The sequence below is a fragment of the Ochlerotatus camptorhynchus genome, unplaced genomic scaffold, assembly GCF_037179485.1.
Source record: "Ochlerotatus camptorhynchus isolate MF236.1 unplaced genomic scaffold, CSIRO-AGI_Acam_v1.1 ptg000080l, whole genome shotgun sequence".
NCBI classification, from domain to species: domain Eukaryota; kingdom Metazoa; phylum Arthropoda; class Insecta; order Diptera; family Culicidae; genus Ochlerotatus; species Ochlerotatus camptorhynchus.
In genome coordinates this window covers 2,592,539-2,617,652 of record NW_027040570.1, presented here as the reverse complement: position 1 = coordinate 2,617,652, position 25,114 = coordinate 2,592,539, and the positions used below count along the sequence as shown (strand labels likewise).

The window sequence follows — 25,114 nt, the reverse complement described above, 5'->3', positions numbered from 1 at the left end:
ATTCTCATGCAAATTTGTTCCCGTTTATTGAGAACTGGATAGCTGGATTTATTTAATGATCACTTTGTCCCCTTTACTGTGTCTCTCCCTCAACCTGTGTTTGTGTCACACAGCACATTCACATTGAAATTTACTTGAATCAAGCAACAGGTGATGTCGTGTGTTTTTCTGTGTCCCACTGCCTGGGATTGTTTGTTTGTTTTTGCAATGCTTCCCAGATTTGTTTTTGTTTTTGTAGCATAGTTAGTAGCCATAGCAATACGTAGTGCGTTTGAGTTGTTTTTGTAGCGTTTTCGAGATACAGTCAAATGATTTTGAATTTGTTGCGCGATGAAATTGGAGATGCCAAATTTGCAAATAACCGAGATGTGTAACTTAGTACACAATTCTACACTTGGGTAAACGCGCCTATATTGGAGGTACGTTGGTGCAATGTGTTCCTATAGTGTCTTATGGAGACTCCATAAGCCACTATAGGAACACATTGTACTAGCGTCCAACCCTGGCGGGGTCTAAAACTGGTTGTATTTTGAAGACTACCTTATAAAATAGTACTTCTGAAAATTTCAGCGTTGGGTACTGAGGGGTACCTAGCCAAATAACCTCGATTCGAAAATGTCAATATTATATACAGCCCATCGAACGGTTTTGTGACACCATATTGAACGGCCCGAAAAGATGGTAGGCGGCCCCTGGCAGGGTTTAAAACCGATTGAATTTCGAAGATTACATTATAAAATAGTACTCCTGAAAAGTTCAGTGCTGGGTTTCCAGGTGTATCTAGTCAAATCTCGAGTCGAAATAGTCAATGTTATATGTACCCCATCATGCGTTTTTGTGACGTCATATTCAATGGCTCGAAAATAGGGTAGGCGGGCCCTGATGTAGTCGAAAACTGATTGTATTTGGAAGATCACCTTATAAAATAGTACTCCAAAAAATTTGAGCTTTGGGTACCGAGGGGTACCTAGTCAAATCTCGTTTATATATATTTAGTACAAGTTATAAACCAATGTGTGCTACGAGTGTGCTACTTACTCATGATAAAATTTACAACTATATAAAAAATGCATTATCTTGAAATGTAATCAATGGGTTTGTTCATCAACTGCATATTCTGAACTTTGATATTTTGAGTATGCCAATATTGAAAAAAATATGTTTTAATTACTCCTTATCTGACTATCTTCGATAATATTTGACATGACGATTTCCATGAATCTGCTCCGCCCACACTTTGAACAATTCCATCCGACAAAGATTGAATGAATTCATTTTGAACCACAACTTCAATACAAGTTGTTCGTGAAAAAAATCACACCTAGATAATTAAATAAACTCTATCGCTCTTTGCTATCGCCAAAACGTCAAGCGCAAAATAGTCATCTGCAGCAGCGTTCAGCGATGTGCACGCGGAAGTTTCAAACATCTGTTGTGAAGTCACGTTCCATGTTCTGAAAAGAGGGTGGGGTGGGTAGGTCCAAAGTTGGAACCCTTTAGAACAATAGTCAGAATTTTATCATTTATTCTAGTTTTCTTGAAAGTTAAACCGATATTTAAGTCCATATTGTGTATAATAAAGGGCAAAGAATATACCAATATTATTAGCTTGCATCATAATATTTGCAACTATCAACATATGAGTATCAATATTGCAATGAATGTACATATCAATGGAGGTACACTGAAGAACAAACACATTAAGAACAAACCCATTAAATACATCTCCAGATTAAGCTTAATAATTTAAATAATTTGCAAGTTCAAACATGTGTAGGTTAAAATCATTGATTCATAGCTCCCAACGCTGAATTTTTAAGGAGCACTATTTTATAATGTAATCTTCGAAATTCAATCGGTTTTAAACCCTGCCAGGGGCCACCTGCCATCTTTTCGGGCCGTTCAATATGGCGTCACAAAACCGTCTGATGGACTGTATATAATATTGACATTTTCGAATCGAGATTTGGCTAGGTACCCCTCAGTACCCAACGCTGAAATTTTCAGAAGTACTATTTTATAAGGTAATCTTCAAAATACAACCAGTTTTAGACCCCGTCAGGGCCCGCCCACCCTCTTTTCGAGCCGTTGAATATGACGTCACAAAAACGCTTGATGGGCTGTATATCACATGGATGTCAATGAAAAGCATTGGTGTATTCAGCAAAGTTGTATATTTTAATGATGCCAACAATTTCTTAGAACATGATAAATTGATCAAATTTGAAAAAAGCACTAATTAACTTAAAAAACCAATATTAAGGTAGTCATAAAAGAAAACCTATTATAGCTCTACAGAGTTATGATGTAGAAATTTGGTGTCTTTAGCAAATGTTCATGAAATTAACTGCTCTGCAACTTTGTCCAAGACATGGAACCATTATCTCGTAACTGGAAAAAGTTAGAATTTGGATGTGTAATACTAGCTTAAAAATTATTCAGGTGTGTATTTCAAAAGATGCAAGTTATAATTTTGAGCAACTTCTCCCAGAACACCCAGTCTCTAAAACGTCGAAAAAGGGTAGAAAATATTTTTGACCGTCTTTATTCATATTCGTGCCACTGTGCTGCGGTCCGATGTAAGAAAATTGGAGACCGAAAAATGTGGAGTGTATTAGTGAGTGAAATTAATTATGTCGAAAAAAAAAATAGAAAAAAGGTTGCCGACTGGACTCGAACCACGGACGTTGCGACTATCAGACCTATGCTTTCTCCACTGCTCTCTCCATGCTTCTGAATAACGGGCAGCCTAAAAGCAAACATGAAGCGCTCATTTTCTCGCATGCTCGACTTCGTATGCTTTTTCTGCTGGAGAGATTCGAGACAAGTGTGTGCGTCGTTCTACAATGTTCTACAATGTCCGTCGTTCTACAAGCTTACTGGTATAGTCGAAAGCGTAGATGGAACACGAAATAAAAAAAGACAAAAAACCATTACATCGCCTGCATGGTCAATTCCTAACATTCGTTGCGATGTTCATGAACAGAGGATGATAGGAACTGAAACTAACATTCATTGTAATAGATTTTTGGTTTGCGTGTTCTCTTTCCATATGGGACTGATATTCAATTATAGGCATTATAGGGTCTGTATCCACATTAATCCGGACACCTTAAAATCACTGTCACTTTTGAAATATATATTGCACGTAGGAGAGAAAATTTCCCCGAGGTATAGCTGGGAGCAGCGTTGCCAGATATACCGATTTATATGTATTTATACCGATTTCTGAACCTTATCTGTATATTGGTATTTTGCCAATATACAGATAAGGTTCCTCAGAATACCGATTTTTGAGGTTTTATACCGATTTATACCGATTTTTTTAAATAATCAAAATGATTATTGCCTGCCCGCGCTCAAATTTCCGAGAAAATTATTGTGAGAGACTTTTTGAATATCTTAAATTGTTTGAGCCTTTCAAATTCTTTAAAAAAATCATCTTTAAAAATGTCTTATGGATACTCTTTAGATTAATGTTTCAATGTACTCACCGTTTTAGGCTACCCATGAATCGATAAACAATCGATGGCTCTTTCTGGTAATTCCGGAGGAATCAGAAAATACTTTTTAAACATTATCAACTTCCTGAATTTTCTTCCAACGTTCCCCTGGAATTTTTTTCCACCTTATATCGTAAATTATTTTTCGATTCCTCTCGAAAACTTATTTCGACTTCCCTTGGAAGCTTCACCATTTGCTCAAATGTTTCTTCCATCTTCTCCCGTTAGTTTTTATTTTTCAACTTTCCCGGAACTTCAGGGATGCTTCCAGATTTTGATTGCGGATCCACACTAGCTGCAGGAACTTTTAAGTAGTTCTAAAACTTCAGAAAAGTCCAGACTTGTGAGTAAGTTTCGATAAATTAAAGCATGTTTCAATAACTTCTGTTAAAATTCTAAAACCCGGAAATTTTAGGAAAGTCCAGCAAACTCCAGTGAACTTAAGGAAACATCATAAATATTTTGGATACTTCACAAGTCCAAAGAACTTCTGGAAAAATTTAATGGTTTTCAGGAGATTCCATTAGTTTCAGGAGACCTGAGAGAACTTTAGGAAGCTCCGAGAACATCAGAACAGGTCAATAAATTTCAAGGCAATCGCTGTACTTTAAGGGAGTTCCAAGAAACTCAGGCAATTTCCGAAAACTTCAGCAATGTTCCGAAGGGCTGCAAATTTAAGAAACGTTATTTGGCACTTTGTGAGAACATTTTATGGGAAGTTCCGTGCTTATTAATGGCAGTGTCGATAACTTTTAAAAATTAGAAAACGGGAAGATCAGAGAACTTAAATGCTGGTGTAACAATAAATTCAAGAAAATTGTGCGCTTGAGAAATTTCGCAATCTTCCTTTTAACTTAATCAGCCCTATTCACTTAAGGAAAATTTTAAGAACTTTTAAGGAATTCCGAGGAAATATGGAATATTCCTAAGTAAATTTCAGGAATGTTCCAAAAACATCAGGGGCATTGCGGAGTCTTCAGGGATGTTTTATGATTATTTGGAAAATTTTCTGGATCATTAGACCATCCCCCAAGAGCTCTTTCTTCCGGAATTATGTTCTTGTTTCTTTCGACTGTTCCGTAAGCGCTCTGGTTTCCGAGTTTCTCCAGATCTTTTTTTCAATCTGCCTTAGGAAGTTTCTTCCGTTTTCTTCAGGAAGTTCAATAAAATTTCTTTCGTCTAGTTCTGGAATTTTGTCCAGTTGTTTTTTTTTTGTTTGCCTTCTATTGGAAGGTTTTTCCGAGCTTCTTCTGGCTTCGCTAGAAATGGCTCCTTCTGGAATTTCCTTCCGATTTCCGAACTTTTCTGCCTTCTTTTGAATGTGAAATCCGATTTTTTTTTTCTAAAAGTTTCTTTAAATTTTCGCCAGAAGTTTCTCAATTTATGTCTTAGAAATTCCGCAGATGTTTTTCCGACTTCTCTCAGAACTTTCCTCAAAATTCCTCCAGGAGAGCTTCTTTCTTCTTTCGCTGGATGGTGTTTTCAGCTTCCTCCAGAAGCTAATTCAAACATTCCCCGGAGTGTTCTTCTGGAATTTTCCGAACATAGTCCAAAAGTTAAAATTTTCGCTTTCAAAAGCGGCAAAAACATAAAATTAATTAAAATAGTAAATAACGATAAATAGCGATCTTTTAAAACCTTTGATACTGATAAGCTTTAAAACATTCTGGCAACGCTGGCTGGGAGTCATTGATGAAAAAGACTATTAGCGAATTCGTTTATTATTCAGTTCCAACCTGGATCGGGTATCAAGATTGGGTCTGCTTGTTTTCTAATAGCGAATTCGTTTATTATCGGGGTTGGAACTGGTGTTAACCCCGATAATAAACGAATTCGCTATATGATTGGTGTTTACATTCCATGTTTAGTGTTCAAGATGGCGACGAAAGAAAAACACGTGCCCGAGCAAATTTTGTACGGACGTAATGCAAATCCTGACTTGTCAATACCTAAGAGGAAGAGGTGACAATTGGCTTCTTCCTCTTTTATTTCTATCTCTATCTCTATCTTTATCTATCTCTATCTCTATCTTACGCACATGAAATCGGCCAATCAGTAGCTGGTTCACGTTTGACAGAAAAGTGGTTCATTTTCGCCCCCGTATTGTCACCTCTTCTCTTAGGTCAATACGGGAACTTTCATTTTCGGCGATTTTCGGAACGTTTGACGGTCGAGAGGAAACAGAGAAGTGATAAAAACATTGAACGTGCTGATCTTGTCATGGAGCGAAAGGTGAAGAGGATATTGAATGGTGGCTCGTAAAATAGGAATGTCACCTGATTTTGTCCAAAATTCAAAACAGCGTTTGGGGCGGAAGTCGTATAAAGGAAAAACAGTTTCAAATCACAACGACAAACAGAATTTGACAGCAAAATCACGATCTCGACGTTTGTGGTGCGAATATTTGACAACTGCGTTGTTATGGACGATGAAGCTTATGTCCTGGAGGATTCCAAGCAGCTTCCAGGGCTGGCTTTCTATTCTGCTATGGCCAAAAATGCTACTGCTGAGTATTTAAGGACAAAGAAGGCATCGAAGTTTCCCAAAAAATACCATATTTGGCAAGCAATGTGCACGTGTGAGTAAATCTTTCGTCACTACAGGCACAATCAACAAGGAGATTTTCCAGAAAGAATGCCTGCAAAAACGAAGGCTACTCTTCATCAAAAGTCACAAAGAAAATCACAGGCTCGACGTCTGTCACAAATGTCTGTGAATTTCAGAAATGTCTGTTATTGGGCTGCATAAAATAAGCAGAAATATTGCGTGTGACGGGGGTCATGAAATAGATTCGGAATTTGAAATGTCAGTAAAAGTCGTGTTTGAGCAAAAAAGACCTGCTTTTAACGAATTGAACCTAATTGGAGTTGGGAATGCATCCATTTACTTCATATACGTTAAAAGTTATCAATAAAAGGATAAATTATGATTGCACGACAAATGAGGTCGACTCAAAGTTGAGATTAGTTCACTTATATTCTTGAAAACGTAGTTAACTCATAGACCGAGTAAAACTTTCCGAGCTTTTACAGGAATTTATTTTCAAATATGAGCAACATCTTGATGTACATATGATATTGTTACACGGAAAGAAGTTTACATGTAGTTTCCATTGGGAATAAACATAATATTTTTTCCATTATCACAACCAATGATATCTATCTTAATTTCACATAACATTTATGTCATGATGAGTTCTATGTGATAAATCACTTAAATTTCATTTGACACATAATGTTCATGTGATTTTGTGGTGCAATTCCCAATTATGACATCCTATGAAAGTTATGTGATATTGTAATTAATATTTTACATTGGATATGTGATGTAATATTTTTAAGTATACATCTATAATGAGTAATTTTTTCGTCGATTTTTGTCATATTCGAGAAGATTCATGAGGCTCGGAAAATTTAACTCAGTCTACAAGTAAACTACGTTTTCTAGAGTTTGAGTAATTTAAACTTAAATTTGAGTTGATCTTATATGCCATGTAGTGTGAAAATCCGTTAGTTCCTTAGTACTGGTCCTTTTAGACGCCAGCAGCGGGGGAACCAGCACATCTTGGTGAAAGATTCAACTTTCCACCACCTAAATATGGAGAAATCGACAGTCAAAAGATCAATTTATACGGTTATTAATACGATTCTAAACACTTCGTGCTCAAAAAGTGTTGATGAATCAAGATCAGGGTTGCTGAAACGATTCAGATAGGAAGTAATATCGAAATAAAGATCATCGAGAAATGGAGAGTACTGTACAACGAAGCCAAGTACGACAGAGCCGTTGATAGAGACGCGCAAAGAAAATTACTGTCAAAACAGCAGCACGGTTCTGGAGGGATCTTTTGACAATGTCACTGGCAACCATGTTTCTTCGAGTGGCTTCAAATGACTTTCATACAGTGCCGCAATGCTGTTGAGAAAATTTGAACGTTCGACCGGAACTGAATAAAAATAAAGTGCGCGGCAACATTTTGCAAAAATAAAGTGAAGACGAGAGATGACGGTCACTTCATGACAGTATAACCAACCGGTGGAAGCTAACGACTTTAAATTGGCTCACTACTTGACTAGCCTATTGGTCCCCAGTACATCAATAAGCGTACCCCATTCTATTCGAAATTCTAGTACTTCACTATGTTTGTTTTGATTCGCTATGATTCGTTTGACAGATAAAATGAGTGGTTCGTGGATTTTCCTATGTTTCGAGGGGTGCATTGATTAGCTTGGGACCGAAGATAGTACCAACAATCAATAACTAACGATTTTAAATTGGCTCACCACTTTAGTAGCCTATTGGTCCCAAGCAAACGATTAACGTACCCTATTCTAGTCGAAATTCTACTACTACGCAATGTTTGTTTTGATTCGCTATGAAAGTTTGACAGATAAAATAAGGGGTTATTGGTTTTTCCTATGTTTCGAGGGGTGATTCGACAAGCTTGGGACCGAAGATAGTACCAGAGGTGAGCCAAAAAGTTGAGCACGTTTCTTCGGGACCTACTTGTCTTAGAGTTACCTCTATGATAGTACCACAGCTGTGTGTGTGTGTGTGTGTGTGTGTGTGTGTGTGTGTATTCCCTCTAACCCCCACTGGCCGGCAGTGTTATTATGGAAGAACTCTCTGTACAATGTCGCATCTATGGTCATTGTAGACAGCTTTAGTCCGGGAGTTAGAAGGTGATAGCTCTATTGCAGATCCAGCAACCCATTTCAGAATGTCTGGAGAGTCACGCCCATTCCGAGGTTACTTTCACTCACAATAAGCCCCGCATGTATGCATCACCGTTATCAAATGGATATTGGTGATACATACACACTTCCAGGTTCGAAAATATTCTCTTCAACCCTGGCATGTATTTAGTGTAATTTTGATATTTATTTATTTTTTAAATAAATGGAAAGCTCTCACCATATTCTGCTCTTCCGCCGTCGTTATTTGCTTCTTTTGGAATCCCTTGGACTTTTTCTCTAACGCTTCGTATTTCATTCCGTGCTTCACCGGCAATTTCCTTCCGTAGACCGTCCTTGGTTGGTTTGTTCTAATATGATTCCTCCTTTTTTGGTCGGTTTGATGTCCACCATATGTTATTGAATTGCCATGGTGATCTGGGACGAGGCTCACGTCCAAAGTCACTGGTCCATCGAGCGCTCCGTTTGCGAACGGAGAATGAAAGAAATACGAAAGGGATCAGTTTCAAGAAGTGACAGTTTCATCAGATTCCCCAACTAACCATACTCAAGCAAAGTAAGAATGTACAAGCTATATTGCGACTATATGGTTACTTGGGTACTCATATGGCCGTCAGAATGGTTCATCGGTTGCGAAGTGAAGTATTTCTGAAAGTGATGCGTAATATTTCTCAATGTTTTGAGTTTATCCTAACGTTACCTCAATGTTATATCACAGACAAGCAGACACAACACATTGAACATTTATCACTGTAAACCCTACCGCCATCTGTCGTATACACTATGATGGGCAGTACACTCAACAGATGGTTGTAGTGTGTAAACGTCAAACGCTAGGGAATTGATTATGTGCACCACAAATGGCAGTACTACCAACTAAGAAACATTTAAACTGACCGTTAAAGATTTTGATGAACGTTTTAAGAGTGTTATGTCTGCTTTTCTGTGATTATACTTCCACTATCGCAACTTCGGGTGATCTGCGAAAGTACTTGCATTTTTCTCAGGCACTTTTGATCTAACTGCAATTACTCTCTCATACTCGAAATGTGCCACGACCAAATTGGCACAACGACGCCCTATACGCTCTCTGACCGAAGCGCAGGGCTCTATGATAGTACCACAGCTGAGCCAAAAAGTTGAGCACGTTTTTTCGGAACATTCTGGTCTTATAGTTACCTCTATGGGGTGGGTGTTCTCAAATGAAAAGATGGATTAGGATGGATACACACTGTCCGTTTCATTCAGTTTTTCAATGACAGTGACTATAGACAGTCAAGTTATAGACCGGCCAACGTGAGTTGACGTTTTGGATACAACATGGCAGCATATTGACAGGTCTATAACAGTGACTGCTCGTTCGTGTGGTGGATTTGAAAACGCGCGAATTTCTAATGCGTGTTGCAAAATGCATCGCACGTGTAATTTGATTAACAATATAAAACAGTGTAACCAAATAACTTATAAAATTTTCCCTTGATTACAAAAGACTTTAAATATATGTGAAAAAATTTAAAAGTATGTAAATGTCCGTAACAAAAAAAAAATGTCCAAGAAAAAAATAATAGTCTGTAAATTCACAGACATGTCTGTAAATTTGGCATCTCTGGAGTTACGTCCAATCGAGAAATATTGGACTCTGATTAGGCTGAAGCTTTCTGTATAGAAACAAGGAATCAAAGATATCAAACACTTCCAAGAAATTTTGAACAAAGGCGGCAAACCCTAATGGATGAAGTTAAGCACAAAGTTCGAAAATTTTATGCAAATACCGAATAACTATGTTTTGACTTCGTGAATTTTTAAATCAAATCCCATGAATCTGAAATAAATAACTTCAATTGAAATATAACACGAGATTTGTGTTTTACTTAAGTTTTAATGTGTCCGAATTATTGTGGATACAGACCTTAGTGCAAACTTATATAACTGCCCAATAGTTTCTACATGTCTGTTAACACCCATGACATATAAACAGTTCTTCACTATTAAATATATCGGACAATATTCATATACAACATACCCGTCACCAATGAGCAAATGAATGTCATGTACTAAGTATGTGAAACTAGTCAAAGAAGAAGATCTATTTGCGTTTGATGATGAATCATTTGACTGTATCTCTTATTTTTTTCGCTTTGAGTGCATCACATTTTCCATAGACCGTTTTCATCATAAATACAAAACTCTGCTTTCGAATAACGATCGACAATTATTAACCATGGTTGATGTGTAGTAGAATCGTAGTAATTTGTAGACGTTTTTGGTAAGGTTATCTCAGTATCTGAACCGATTCGCCTTCTAGCTCCCTGTGATTACAAACCCGAAAAAGTAGTATTAGATAGCTCTCCAAGTTTTTCGTTCGGAATCAGGCCGGAGGTGAAGATTCGTAGCGAAACGCCAGGTACTGTAAGTCAGCCGATGGTATTTTGCTTTGGGAGTAATGAATCAATTTTTCCAGCACCCGGTACCTACTCCCCGGAGAAAGTATTACAAGACAAATCACCAAAGTATAGCTTTGGCCTCAAAGTGATCCCAGAAAAGCACGAAGAAACGCCGGGTAGGTTAATTTACCTGAGCGACGCACAGTGCGTTGAATTTATGAGGGGCGAGTTCAGAATCGTAACTGAGTAACAGGATGTTGTCACGTTGTTTACATTTTAAAAGTAAATCTTTGTATTGTCTTGTCGATTGGTCAGCTATAAAGGTCAATAAAATCTACAATTTTTTACTGTTCGAGAAATTATTTGTTAGATTAAGTTAGCTGAATTACACTATTTTATTTTTAAGATGATGCTTAGTTAAAAAAATATTTAAATTTGAAAGACCAGCATCTTTCTCTTAATAATATTTTACTTCAAAATTTGATACGCTTTTTAGCTCACCTAAACTATATTCCACATCAAATAAACAACCTCTTAAAAGTTGTACATACCTACTAAAAAGTTACATTAATATGAATAACCTCACAAATGCTAGAACGTGCGTAAGAAAGCTTCCCAGTACACACTATGCTAATACCTCATTTAACGATCTTCGCTCATGACCCCCTCCGCGCACTATGCGACGCATCGTCCGCTTCCGTTCACGCAGTTCGTTAACAATATCAAGTTCCATTTCAGCGCCCGGTGCCTATGAGCCGGAAAAGGCCAGCCAAGCCCTAGATAGGAAACCAGCTTATACGTTCGGAATGAAAACAATCATTGAAAAACCTAACAACACACCAGCTCCTGGAGCATACGAACCGGAAAAGGCCAAACTCGACAACACCCCGGCCTACAGTTTCGGAATTAGGCCCAATCTGGATAAGCCAAACAACAATCCTGGTAAGTTTCCGTGCGGCTGATGTCGGATCTTGGCCACATACTCCTATTAGAATTAGAATCACAATCACTGTAGAATATCATCTTCTTCATTAAAACCGTTGTCTCACCTCCATCCGCAGCACCCTGTCAGTACGAGCCCGAGAAGGCCAAGAAACTCGATCACTCACCCGCATATCCATTCGGCATGCGTATCAATCACGACAAGCCTAGCAATACGCCTGCCCCCACGGCTTACGCAGTAGAGAAAGTAAATCTAGACCATCATCCCGCGTACAGTTTTGGTCAGCGAACGAAAACCGACAAACCGAACAGCAATCCAGCCCCGGGAGCGTACGCACCGGAAAAGGCCAACCTGGACGGGGCACCGAAGTATAGCTTCGGCCTTCGACCGACAATCGACAAGGTGAGCTGCGTTCCCGCACCAGGAGCTTATTCTCCCGAAAAAGCCAAATTAGATAGCACTCCGTCCTATAGCTTCGGAGCACGAATCAATCTCGAGAAACCAAGTGCCATTCCCGGACCGGGAGCCTACGATGCCGATAAGATGATGGACAAAAACTCTCCGGCCTATAGCTTCGGAGCGAGGACTAACGTTGACAAGAAGAGCGATATCCCCGGTCCGGGAGCCTACGATAATGATAAGGTAGTAGATAAGACACCAGCTTATAGCTTCGGATTAAGGACAAACGTTGAGAAGCCTAACGTAGTTCCGGGGCCGGGTGCCTACGATTCGGATAAGGTAGTAGATAAGAGTATGCCGGCATACAGTTTCGGTCTTAGGACTAACGTTGATAAACCTAATACGGTTCCCGGTCCGGGAGCGTACGATTCCGATAAAACAGACAAGGGAGCTCCCTCGTACAGTTTTGGTGTCAAAACAAATCTCGAAAGGCCGAATAACGTTCCCGGTCCAGGAGCTTACAACTCGGATAAGGCAACCGACAAGGGTACTCCGTCGTACAGCTTTGGAATGAAGACAAATGTTTCCAAACCCAACATGGTACCCGGGCCAGGTGCTTACGATGCAGATAAGTCACTGGATAAGAGCACCCCGGCTTATAGTTTCGGGGTAAAGCCCAATCTCGATAAGCCAAATACCATCCCTGGGCCGGGAGCCTACGACTCTGACAAGGTAATAGATAAGACTACTCCTTCATACAGTTTCGGCGTGAAGACCAATTTAGAGAAGCACAATAACGTTCCCGGTCCGGGGGCTTACGATTCGGATAAAGTGGTTGACAAATCTACCCCTTCCTACAGTTTTGGAGTCAAAACCAATGTCGAACAGAAGAATACCATCCCGGGCCCAGGAAGCTACGACAACGATAAAATTGTCGACAAGACTCTCGCTTACAGCTTTGGAGTGAAAACCAACACAGCCAAGGCATTTAACACCCCAGCTCCCGGGTCATATTCCCCGGAGAAATGCAACCCCGATCACTCTCCTCAGTACAGCTTCGGAGTGAAATCAAATGTGGAAAAGAAGAACACCTATCCGGGTCCGGGTGCCTACAACCCGGAAGCCGCAAATTCCGACACAATGCCTTCGTTCACATTTGGAGTTCGTCCCAATATCGATAAAATCGATGTCACTCCTGCACCGGGAAGTTATTCGCCCGAGAAAGCCAAGATTCATAACCCAGCTTTCACGTTTGGAGTTAGGCCCAACATCGACAAGATCCAGCTAACTCCGGCTCCTGGAGCGTACAATACGGAAGCGGTGAAGCTGGATAGTACTCCTGCCTACTCGTTCGGAGTGAGGCCACATGAGGATAAGATTCAAGTGACACCGGCTCCCGGGGCGTACGAAGTCGACAAGGTCAAGCTGGACCATGGACCGGCGTATCAGTTCGGTATCAAGGTCAATCGTGAGAAGGCGAACGATGTGCCAGGTAATGATGTACCAATGTGTGACAGTTTTCCTATGCCGTTCGCTTTTGATTACGAGTTCTTTGGTTTTGAGATGAAAGTGTGTGTGTGTTGACTAAAATATTGTTTCTCTGTTGTAGCTCCTGGAACGTACAACCTAGACAAATCAAAACTGGATCATTCTCCTGCCTACTCGTTTGGTATTAAGCACAAAGGTGAAAAGCTGAAGGATACCCCAGGTAATTGGGTGGTTCATATTCACATGCATTGAAAAAAATGTATTGATAAATGAAAGGGAAGTAACAATTAATTCCAGTTTTTTTAACTCTCAAATCCCCAACGGCAAAAACTATCCCATTTCAATTCAAAATATTTTCATGATTTGTTTAAAATCCTTTACAATTGATCACAACATGAGGAGTTTGCGTTTTTTTAGATGGATGGATAAAAAATCTGTTATAAATGACAGAGTTATGATAGTTTTACCATTTTACAGTATTATACCATCGACAGACATACAAAGCAGTACCGTTGTACCACAAACGAAGTTACAGACGACTAACTGGCGAAGAAATCCATTAAAATAATGTGGTTCACTGTAATAGAATTTTCTTGGAAGCTTGTGCCATCATCCATCAGATGGGTTAGTTTTTTTGTTTTGATTTGAACAAAGTTGATTTTGTGTACAATGATTCTTTAACAGAGTGCAAAGAGTGCGTATCATTTTGTCATTTTTTTATGCATTTCAGTTTTGAGTAGAGTGAATGAGATAGAACCAAAACATTCTAGTACATTTGGTGAAAATGCTAGTTCAATCTAATAGTAGTGTTGCCATGTGGTACAATCCAGTAGTAGTGGTGTTGCCGTGTGGTACACTGAAAAATTGCAATAGCAGGTTAGTCACCAAAGTTTTCGAGCCGCTCCGTCTGTCACTTCGTTTGTGGTTGTACCATAGAGGTAACTCTAAGACTAGTAGCATAGAGGTAACTCTAAGACTAGAAGGTCCCGAAATAACGTGCTCAACTTTTTGGCTCAGCTCTGGTACTATCTTCGGTCCCAAGCTAATCGATGCACCCCTCGAAACATAGGAAAATCCTCGAACCCCTTATTTTATCTGTCAAACTTTCATAGCGAATCAAAACAAACATAGTGTAGTACTAGAATTTCGACTAGAATGGGGTACGTTAATCGATTTGCTTGGGACCAATAGACTAGTCAAGAAATGAGCCTATTTAAAATCGTTAGATTCCACCGTTTGGTACAACGGTGTACTTTGCATGTTTGTACAAGGTCTTAGACGTTGGTGGGCATGAGAGTTAATCGTTTAGTTCTGACTGATCGCGTATTTCGTTTACAATGTGCAGATTTTTTCATTGTTCAGTAGTAATTGTTAAGAGTTATAACTAACTGCTGATAAAAACAAATGGGAGTTTAGCTTAGGACTCTTTAGCTCAGCTAGCTGGCGTTGCTAGTTCGCTAATCGTCTCGTCTCTACATCAAGGTCCTCAATCTCAGGTCATGCGATTTGCTCAGTTTATGGGTAAAAGCAACACGGGGAGGAGGAAGGTGGAAAAACTCGTGGAAGCAAATTTAAAGGGACAAAACTCGACTAGTGCTATAGTGTTATTTTGGAATACACTGGAAACGAGACCCATTCTACTTAGAAGGCACCATTTAAAGGCATCAAACTGTTAAAAATACCGCTTCCAGGAATAGTGCAACGTGATCAACCAGAGTCTGCCAGCAGACTTGCTCTACATGCTGCATAGCTCTGTCTGTACTTGTATTACAGTCCTGCTGACTATAAATCCTCAAAAGGGAGAGGTCGGTGAAGAAAACAAAATAAAATTGGGTTCTGTAAGGGTATTTAGGTAAATTCGTTTTCGTAATCTGCATTAAAAATGGAACCGAAATCCAAAAGTTCGTAGATTTTGGTACACTGGAACTATTTGAAATAAGTGCGATTAAATTAGCAAAAAAAAAACACCATTTTAGTGCCCCTCGGTAGGACTTTGTATGAGAGTGAGCTGTCAATTGGTTAGTTTAGTGTCAAACAGTGAAATTATTGTTTTGCTTTAAATCTTGTTTTAAAAATCGAAATGAAAGTCTATGGGTTCGACAATATATCGTTGTTTCAGCTGCTTATAATGACCGACATGTTTTTCAAAATTAAAGAACCCAATTCGGCAGCAGGATTTTGTATGTCAGTTATCTTGCAATCCTTGCCAGAAGATAGCATTTCACATGACTTTTCTTTTCGATTCGATGTACGTGTAAAATAGTAATTGAGTGAATCGAAATATTTTGCTCATTTCTAGGTGCCATCAATTAATCAATAGAGTTAGAATATTATTTTTGAATCCAAAACCCAGTTGAATTTGAGAAACACACGAAAAATAAAGGTGATTGAGTTTCTATTTGATTACAATACTCTCAAATATGGTCTAGTTGTCTCGTAAAACAAGACAAAATAAAAATACACTCAAATAAAAAAATAACTTTTTATGTCTTGTTAAAATTGATGAGCATCTATGAAAACATTGTAAATTAAAATAACTATTTTAAGAAAATTTGACTGCAATTTTCTATCTCTTATCTGGGCGAAGTGATATGGTGACAATGGAGTATAAATGGTTTTATCCCTTGAAACTCGTTTTTTACCATAACGTTTTTGTTTGAATTTTAAATGTTATCAATGTTCTTCAAAGTTGCAAGTGCTCTAAAAATGCACATTTTTGCTCAAGAAAACAAAATGCTATCTCTTCGTTTAAAGAATTTACATCCGTATTTATAATCTTCAAGGAGGTGTATCTTGCAGGTTAGCAGGTATTAGCAGCTAAACTCAATGTAATTTCGGAGGATCCCCTATGAATAGTATATGCAACAGTAGGGTATAAGATTTTGAACAAAATAACGATGAGTTTAGCTGCTAATTCCTGCTAACCTGCTAGATACACCTCCTTGAAGATAGCATTATAAAATTATAAAAACGGATGTAAATCCTTAAAACAAAGAGATAGCAATTTGTTTTCTTGAGCCTAAATGTCGGTTTTAAAGCACTTACAACTTTGTACAACATTGACAAAATTGGAAAATTCAAACAAAAAAGTTATGGTAAAACAACCGGTTTTAATTTGATACTACCGTTCGTACTCCATTTTCACCCTATAACCAAGGTTGCAAAGACTCATTTCAGCTAAAATAATGTTTTTCGGAATAATAAAACCAAAAGATGGTATGATGGCATGTTTTACTTGTAACTTACAAAAAGAGGTTACAAAGTATGCGTTGGAAACATAAAACCTGTAAATTTTGCTTCTTATGAGTCACAATCAGCGATTTGCTGATCGCTGAGTGAGTGAGTGAGTTTGTGAAAAATCGCTGATTGTGACTCTCATGAAGTGAAATAAACAGGTTTAATATGTCAAACACATTCTTTGCAACCTCTTCTTGTATCCTACCAATTCAAAATTTGATCATGGCATCTAATTATTTCATAATTTAGAAAAACATTGTTTTAGCTGAAATGAGTCTTTGCAACCTTGCCTATAACTTTGTCCAGTTGGGAGATATAAAATTGTAGTTTTGGACGAATTTTCTTAAAATAACCTCATTTACAATGTTTATATAAATGTTCGTCGATTTTAATTTATTTCTTTTTTTTTTTATCTGAGTGTATACCCCTCTTAAACAAAAGCAGTTGATGATCAATGAGCTGGATTACCGAGGTGAAGCAATCGGTTAAGTTGTGTGAGTGAAACCCATGTAAGAGACAAGCAATTAGTGACGTCACTACGTTTACGTTGATTTTTTGTTTTACTAATACAACCATATTTCACGAAGCCCAGGGCTGAAAGGCTCCTTAATAAAGATATAAAAAAAAAATATTTCACGATCAGCTTCACCTCTCTCTGTACCTTATTGGTTGATGATCACTTCACCAACAGTAGGAAGCTCCCTTCGCATTGCATTATATTTCCAGCGTTGTAATCCAGACTGGACCCACGTGCGTATGTACGATGAAGATACGCTAGCCAGAAGACACCTGTTGCTACTAAAGGTTGAACACGAAAAAATCCGGAAACGAAAATCTTGTTGGGGTTTGAAAAGAAGGTCAGAAACACTTCTTTACAGAATTTCAAATGTTTTCATAATTAATACATATCTTCAAAACGAACGAAAAGTCGTTTTACTGTAGCAAAAAGGTGATTAAAAGATTAAGGACAGTAATGATCCGCGAATAGGCAATTAATTAAGAAACTACACGTCCGTTGGGGTTTTCCAAATCATAAAATCCATTTATCTCCGCGAATAGTGCCTTTATCGATATTTTAGAGTTGTTTGGGTTTTCCAAATATTATTATTATCCATTTATCTCCGTGAATAAGGCCTTTTCGAGATGGTAGGGGTGTTTGGGTTTTCCAAATCTTAAAAGTTGATTATCTCCGAAAATAAAGCCTTTAAAAAGATTTTAGAGGTGTTTGGGCTTTTCAAATTTTAAAATCCATTTATTTTCGTAATAAAACCTTTATCGAAATTTTAGTGGTGTTTGGGTTTTTCAGAATCCATTTATCTCCTAGAGTAAGGCTTCTAACGAGAATTAAAGAAGTGTGGGGGGTTTCCCAAATCTTAAAATCCATTTTTATCCGTGAATACAGTCTTTGGAGATTTGTTACCCAAGTTTTTGATATTATCCAGAAAAATAAATTAAGCCTTTTATGTTTTTGTTTTTGTTTGTCTCAACAAATCCAAACACATAAAGCAATGATACAGACAAAACGGTCGCTACGACTACCATGACAAACTCGCTCTGTGACACAGCTCGATCGGAGTGGTAGAAGGATAATGATATATTGCTTACCTGCTTTGTTGCAATATACATGGATGAGGACATAGCTTGATCTGAATCGAGAAAAGACAACAACAAAATTCCCATTAACACAAGTGTATCATCTCCGGCTTTACTTCGTGAAGCAGCTTGCCAACAATTTGCTCGTTTCCTTCTACCGTTCCGAGGGAGCTATGTCGCACGGGCTGCTTGTCATGAAAAAAAAAAGGAATAAGAATATATCTTTATTGCCTTCCACTTCTGACATAGCGATTTCATTCGGTTCGTTGATCGCTTATCATTTTGCCATTTGAAGATATTTTTGATTCCTTGCTCACAGGACAATCCCGTTTTTGAGATCGAGTTTTGTTTTTATTTGCCTCGGTTTCAGTTCCTTGCGGGTTTCATAAAACATGACCAGTGTAGTCCTGTGTACTTTAAATTACTACCATGGACATAGGACCTATTCTTAAATCAGATTTCTAGATAAACATTTCAATAGGTCCTATCTGCATAGATCGAATCTCCTTTTCTCTTTCGTTAATCACTCAGCTGCAAAACCTTTCCCTGTTATATTTGACGTCTAGCTTCCAAGATAAGAACCTCCTTTATTAAACTATGTTTGCAAAAATAGCGCAAAACTAGGGGCATCCCACTCTAAACATAGTATTTCTCGCGTTGTACACAGAAAGTCCCTACTGATATCTAAGATACATGGAAATACTTGCAAATACTTAGCGTTAGTTTGAAACCACCGTTGCTATACACATTTAATTTGTTTGTTTATCCAATGTCGTCTGGCATTTTTTTGCGAATATTTTTGCCAGAAATTCAATCCTTATTTATATGCCTTACGTTTAAAGTGACGGAATGTTATCCCGGTAATGGTTTCTTTTTTGAGAACTAATTGCATGATGCCATGACGCATTATGCTAGCACTCAAACATTTCACGCTATAGTCTTACTGATAGTCGTGGGAATCTTCCACCCGTTCTTCGTTAATTTGAAGGTGACAATTACACAGAAAAAAATTCTAAATTTTAACTATCGCGTAAAATCTCTCTTCGTTTAATTTTGAGCTATACTTGGCATAAACAGCTAAATCGTTTACAAACTTGCATACAATATTGCTTATTTATGCGATATTGCGCTTAAATTTACACGAAATATCGCGTAAATTTATGCCAAATCTAGCGTTAATTTTATGTGCGCTATATCTCGTAGAAATTTACATGAATTTTTCGAACGGTGTAGGATATTGACAGTGTCACAGTAACTGAAGTAATTTAGATGCTGCGTCAGAAGTTGTTGAGGCTTTCCACAACATTCGCAACTTTATTTGAGCTTTCAGAAAATCATATCTCATAGCCTCCCGCCGAATGTGTTTATCTAAAAGTGAACAAACATTTCTCGTATTTGGATTGGAACCTTCGCCGCCCTTCTTCCAAGGCTGTGAACCATTTGCCGAGCTAAATTTAACTCGTGGTTAAAAGTGACATTTCGAAAGTTATTTTCTATGTTCGAAAATCCCCGTGCTGTCGATCGACCGGTTTTCGACCCACGGTTGTCGACCATTAGAGTGATGCAAAATTTGAAATTTTCGCTCCCCAATACTTAAACGATCCCAAATCGGATCCTGACTAACCTCTTAAAATTTGAATCCATTTGGTGAGAAACTGAGATGGCACAAACCATTTGAAGTTTGTATGGGAATTACTATGGTAAAACCAAGATTTTTGTTCATGTCTATCTAATAGTTCACCATATCGGTCTGCTTCAAAATCTTTTAACTGTACTTGTAGGATTTTCCCAGCTACAACTTTGCTAAAGACCACTTTTTGATTAAATGCAAGAATCGAAAGTTATCAATGGTTCAATGCGCTGATATCTTATGATGATGCTCAATCAACTGCTCAGCAGGCAACATTGGTGTTTCTGGGGCGTTGAATAGGACACAAAAATCATGGCTACTATGTCACACTACAAAATACAGTGTTGCCTACAGAGCAGCTGCTGGATCATGTCATAAGCTTACCAATCTCTTAAATAATTAATAACTTTTTCCTGTCTCGCATTCCATAGAAACGATCTTCAGCAAAGTTGTAGCTGAGAAAATTATCTATATGAATAGCTATCGAACTGTTTCGCAGCTCAATATGGGAAAAGGCTAGAAGGCAATGAACAAAAAGTTGAGATTTCCCATAGAAATTTACATGTAAACTTCAAATGGCTTGTGCGAAGTCTTTTTCTAACCAAATGAGTTGTAACTTTGGGAGGCTAATCAGGACCCAATTTGAAACCATTTAAGCACTGTGGAGCGAAAAAGTCAAATTTTGCATCAGTCTAATAACCATGCTCGGATAGCAGGGTTCATCGATAACTTTCCATCTGTCAAATTTTAACCAAAAGATAAAAAAAAAATCGCCGTATGGTTCAGAGCCTCAACCATCGATTTTCAACCTGGGGTTCGCGGTCTATACCAACAGCAGCGTCCCGGGCTCAAATCATTTATTTTGCTGTGCTGGGCCCGCTGTCACGGTATGACATGTTGCCTACGCGCCTGTCACTGGGCTGGTTCGCGCAAACCCCCACTAAACGAAAAGCACATAAAAAGAAGCGATGTAGAGTAAGATTGATCGGTGGGGCAACATTGAGAATCGATGTACTAAACGATAATCAAGGCTGGATAAGATCTAAATTGCATATCCCTTTTTTGTTAATGTTGGAACAGTTTAATCACTACAAGCCTCTCAATGAGCCCTAGGAAAAGCACTGCTATAAGGTATCCGAAACGGTTGTGGTATATTACATGGACTGTTTCAAAATCAAATAATTCAAATTAGCTTTGGATTTCTATTTGCATAGTAAATACAAGTAATTGATGTTCTTTTCATGTGAGAATTGAATAAAAACATTGAAATAAATTATAATTTCACAATATTAACATGTATTTTCCCTCCTGCCAAACTTGGCGGACTTCTCCTTCATTTTATCGTGTTACACGAGTCATCTGGTTGCCTCTAACAGAAAGGTAATGAAGCAAGTGTGTTGCAATCGTCAATCATCAGCTTGTTATTATCGATTCCGAAACCTAAAATCACGCAAAATATGTAGAATTAAAAGAAAATCATTAACTACTAGCAGGATACTCCCTCAAGTCTCTCGCCAGTACAGCGCAGTCCACCAATGGATGCTCCTCAAAAAGTGGCACGATGGTTAGGTCCACCAACCCAACGAACAGTTTCTGTTGCAGCTGTAGATTCACCCGTGGCTCACTGGCAAAAGAGCAGCGTCAAGGTTGCAAATACTCATTTCAGCTAAAACAATGTTTTTTTTTTTATTATGAAATAATTAGATGCTATGATCATATTTCGAATTGGTAAGATACAAGAAGAGGTTGCAAAGAATGTGTTTGACATATTAAACCTGTTTATTTCAATTCATGAGAGTCACAATCAGCGATTTTTCACACACTCACTCACTCACTCAGCGATCAGCAAATCGCTGATTGTGACTCATAGAAAGCAACATTTACAGGTTTTATGTTTCAAACGCATACAGTGTAACCTCTTCTTGTAAGTTACAAGTAAAACATGTCATCATACCATCTTTTGGTTTTATTATTCCAAAAAACATTTTTTTAGCTGAAATGAGTATTTGCAACCTTGGCGTAGATCCGGTCTCCTATATATCGGATGAATTCTACAGTCCAACGAATATTCTGGATACTCCAAATAGTTTGCTGGAAAATTATTTACTGTGTTATTACTACTATTTCATAAATCAAATTAAAATATGTACGCATTAACATAATTACACGTACCATCTCGCATATCATTTAAATTAAAACAGGGTAAACTTTCCCAGGGTAAAATTAATATAAAATCCACTATGTACGTGTCGTCCAAGTTACAACAAAAACAACTACACTAGTTGTCACTACGATAAAAATTAGCCAGGATTAAAAATACTTAAAAATAGTTAAGAATACTTATGACAGATATTTATATCACGTAAGAACTAAAGTTGAGAGTGAAAGTGAAAGAAGTTATCAGAAGAGAAAGTCTAAAAAATCGATCAAAGAAGATATGATCTTTGGAAATGTTCATCGATATTTTCAGTGTGGGAATTATCCATGCACCTTCCTATATTTCTGGGCTATACGCATAACTGTCCCATGTTCAGGGTTCTAATATCAACAATGTTGATCGGATAAGCCATCTCAGCGAAATCTGCCTAGATTGTCTTGCTAAACCGATTACTCATATTCAATTCCATTCTATTATGTCATAACCAAACTGCAGAATTAGAGCGAATAAAGTCCTACCGATTGGGAATGTTTCAAACAGGTGAAATAGTTTGTGAGGCTGGCTATTGGTCGCAGACGAAAAGACGTCCTGAATCCAATTGTAAAACCTTAGTTATAAGGATAAATAACAAAGGTAATAAGGCCTCTATCAAGATTTTAGGGGTGTTTGGGTTGTTCCGTTGTTCCCCGTTCTGTTGGGTCTGCACTCCGCGCCGCTATCTTCAATCGTTGTACGTAGTCGCCTATTGTGATCCCATGGTTATCTGTGCAGGCAGGGAGGCCATGCTAGGGTTGACTCGTTGACATGTCAGGAATGTTACATATGAGCCTAATATCCACAAATTTTGGTGACGAGTTTTGAACGTACCTGGAGGTCTAACAAAGTTTTTTTCCGAACAAGGGCAGAAACACCATTAGCCCATTCGCCATTTCAGGAATGTGTCACTGTTCCATACTCAGGATCATAATACCGTGGACCCCCGGTAATGTGACCGTTTTTAAGCTGGAATATTTTCAATTTAAACTCCGCTAATCTGCACGCCGTTCAAACTGAAAATTGCTTGACCGTCATTCAGCATATGGAATAGAGGAAAGCGAAATGGAATATTGCAATACGGAACGCAGAATCAAAACAAAACAGCAAATAAGGCTACCAGAAACATGCTTTTCAAATGCTGAATTTGAAAACAAAAATAAGTTGTTGTTGGATTCGGAGTAACTCTTGCGATTTTCATGAGGGTAACGGGGCGAACGTGGTTAGATAGCCACCTAAACTGAAAGTTCAATTTTTAAATGAAAAATTCAGAAATAATTTAAATTAATATTGATCTTTAAAGTATTTAGCATAAATCCATCGATTTTCATGAAATTTTCTAATCATTTGATGATATTTTATCATGTTAATAATGCAAGAATAAATGCATACGGGGTAAGGTTGGGCATCCCTAGAGGTAAGCGTGATCCTGGTCTACTTTCAGAATAGTTTTCACGTAAATGCTACGTGAAAACATACGTAGATTTTTTCCATCGTACTTTTCACATAAGAGCTACGTGATTCTCATGTAGGGGCACTCATTTCATGAAGTTTAAGCGTCACATGATTATCATATAGAAGTTACGTGAGTTGGTCAGTGACATTCATTGGAGGATTCTAGTATCAATATTTTGACACTGTTTATACGAATATTTCCTTAATATATAGATGCAATCTTTACAATCTAAATACACCACATCAGCACAAGCAATCTGGAGGATCATGGAGATGAGCCGAGATACTTTTTTCCTTAGAGGAAGAATCTTATTGGCAGCTTGACATCATTCTGTGGAGCAAGATGAAACAGACAGTTTGTTTTTGCTAAATAAAATAAAATAATCCATAATGTTATACTTACATCTTGCCACTACCGAATACCGAACAAAAGCACATCATGATGCCGCAATGATTTGCAGCGCTCTGAGTGTACATACCACTCTAAAGGAGATCACATAAGCTTTTCGTGAAACGCACATAGACTCAGTGTTATGAGGAAATCACGTACATTTAATTAATTATGTAGGTGTGTTAAAAAGGAACTCTATGTGTAATTCAATAGACATCACATACATTCTACGTGAGTCCCATAAAACTAAGAGGAAAGGAAAAAATGAGAGCTTACGTGATTTTTCACGTAGCTTCAACGTGTAGATTTTTTTTGAGTGTATGTTACTGTCTTTGACAAAGACACGTGGCACTTATGTGCAAGTCAACTTCCTTGATATTGAAAGATCCTCCCTTAATAATGATTAAATATATCGTCATTGGAATAAACGAGTTGAGCGCTCAATTTATGCACGAAGACACATCATGTTTCAGGTTAATATGTATTGCCCAAGCCATCATTTATCAAATATTAAAATATATGCTTGGGGGCACACGTTGGAGAGTATGCTATCAAACAAAAAATCCACAAAGATCTCTACATTATTTATTATTTTCAAGAGATACGATTACACCAAATGCCGAACAGTTCACTTTACGAACATCAAAATTCAAGCAAAATCATTCCCGAGTAGCACACTTTCATCACAATAAGTTACAGCAACTTGTTTATGACTTAAATAAGTCGTATATAAGTTTCTACAATTGATTTGTAACAAGCGTGCTACTAGGGTTAGTTTGTGAAATCATCATCATCACTCAGAGTGGAGTTCATTTGGTAATTATTGTTGGTATTTTTGATATTTTAGCTCTTATCTAGAAAAGTAAAACTTGCTATTGGTTTGATGTTCTCTTTTACTCGGGTTGTCAATATTCTTATATGAATGGTCCGGGGATTCATACAAATATCTTCGGCGTTGTCCTACATGTCCAAAAAATAATTTGTCTCATTTTAATTTTCCTAAAAAATTTCGAAAATGTTATGAGAAAAAAAATTCTTAGTTAGATTATTGAAAAAAATTATACCTATGTAAAATCATGTTTTCTATCTCAGCATAAACAAAAAATGGACTCTAAAAATCCGAAAGGTCGATTTTACGGTTAAGTAAGTACATCTTTTTTCATGATGTCACTGAAAGAATGTTGTTATACGCAAATTTTCTTAAGA

General features: G+C 37.8%; 1 protein-coding gene across 2 annotated transcripts in view; it reads left to right on the top strand.

Moving 5' to 3' along the window:
* The window catches only part of LOC135697960 (uncharacterized), a 29,389-nt gene that overhangs the window by 1,718 nt on the left and 2,557 nt on the right, over positions 1-25,114 (top strand). Inside the window, exons 4-8 of one of the 2 annotated variants that reach the window (XM_065217838.1) lie at positions 10,503-10,601; positions 10,659-10,757; positions 11,320-11,523; positions 11,643-13,415; positions 13,533-13,631. In XM_065217838.1, coding sequence (XP_065073910.1) covers positions 10,503-10,601; positions 10,659-10,757; positions 11,320-11,523; positions 11,643-13,415; positions 13,533-13,631 — 2,274 coding nt within the window. The remainder of the gene's footprint in view (positions 1-10,502; positions 10,602-10,658; positions 10,758-11,319; positions 11,524-11,642; positions 13,416-13,532; positions 13,632-25,114) is intronic. The other variant, XM_065217837.1, reaches the window with a different exon arrangement.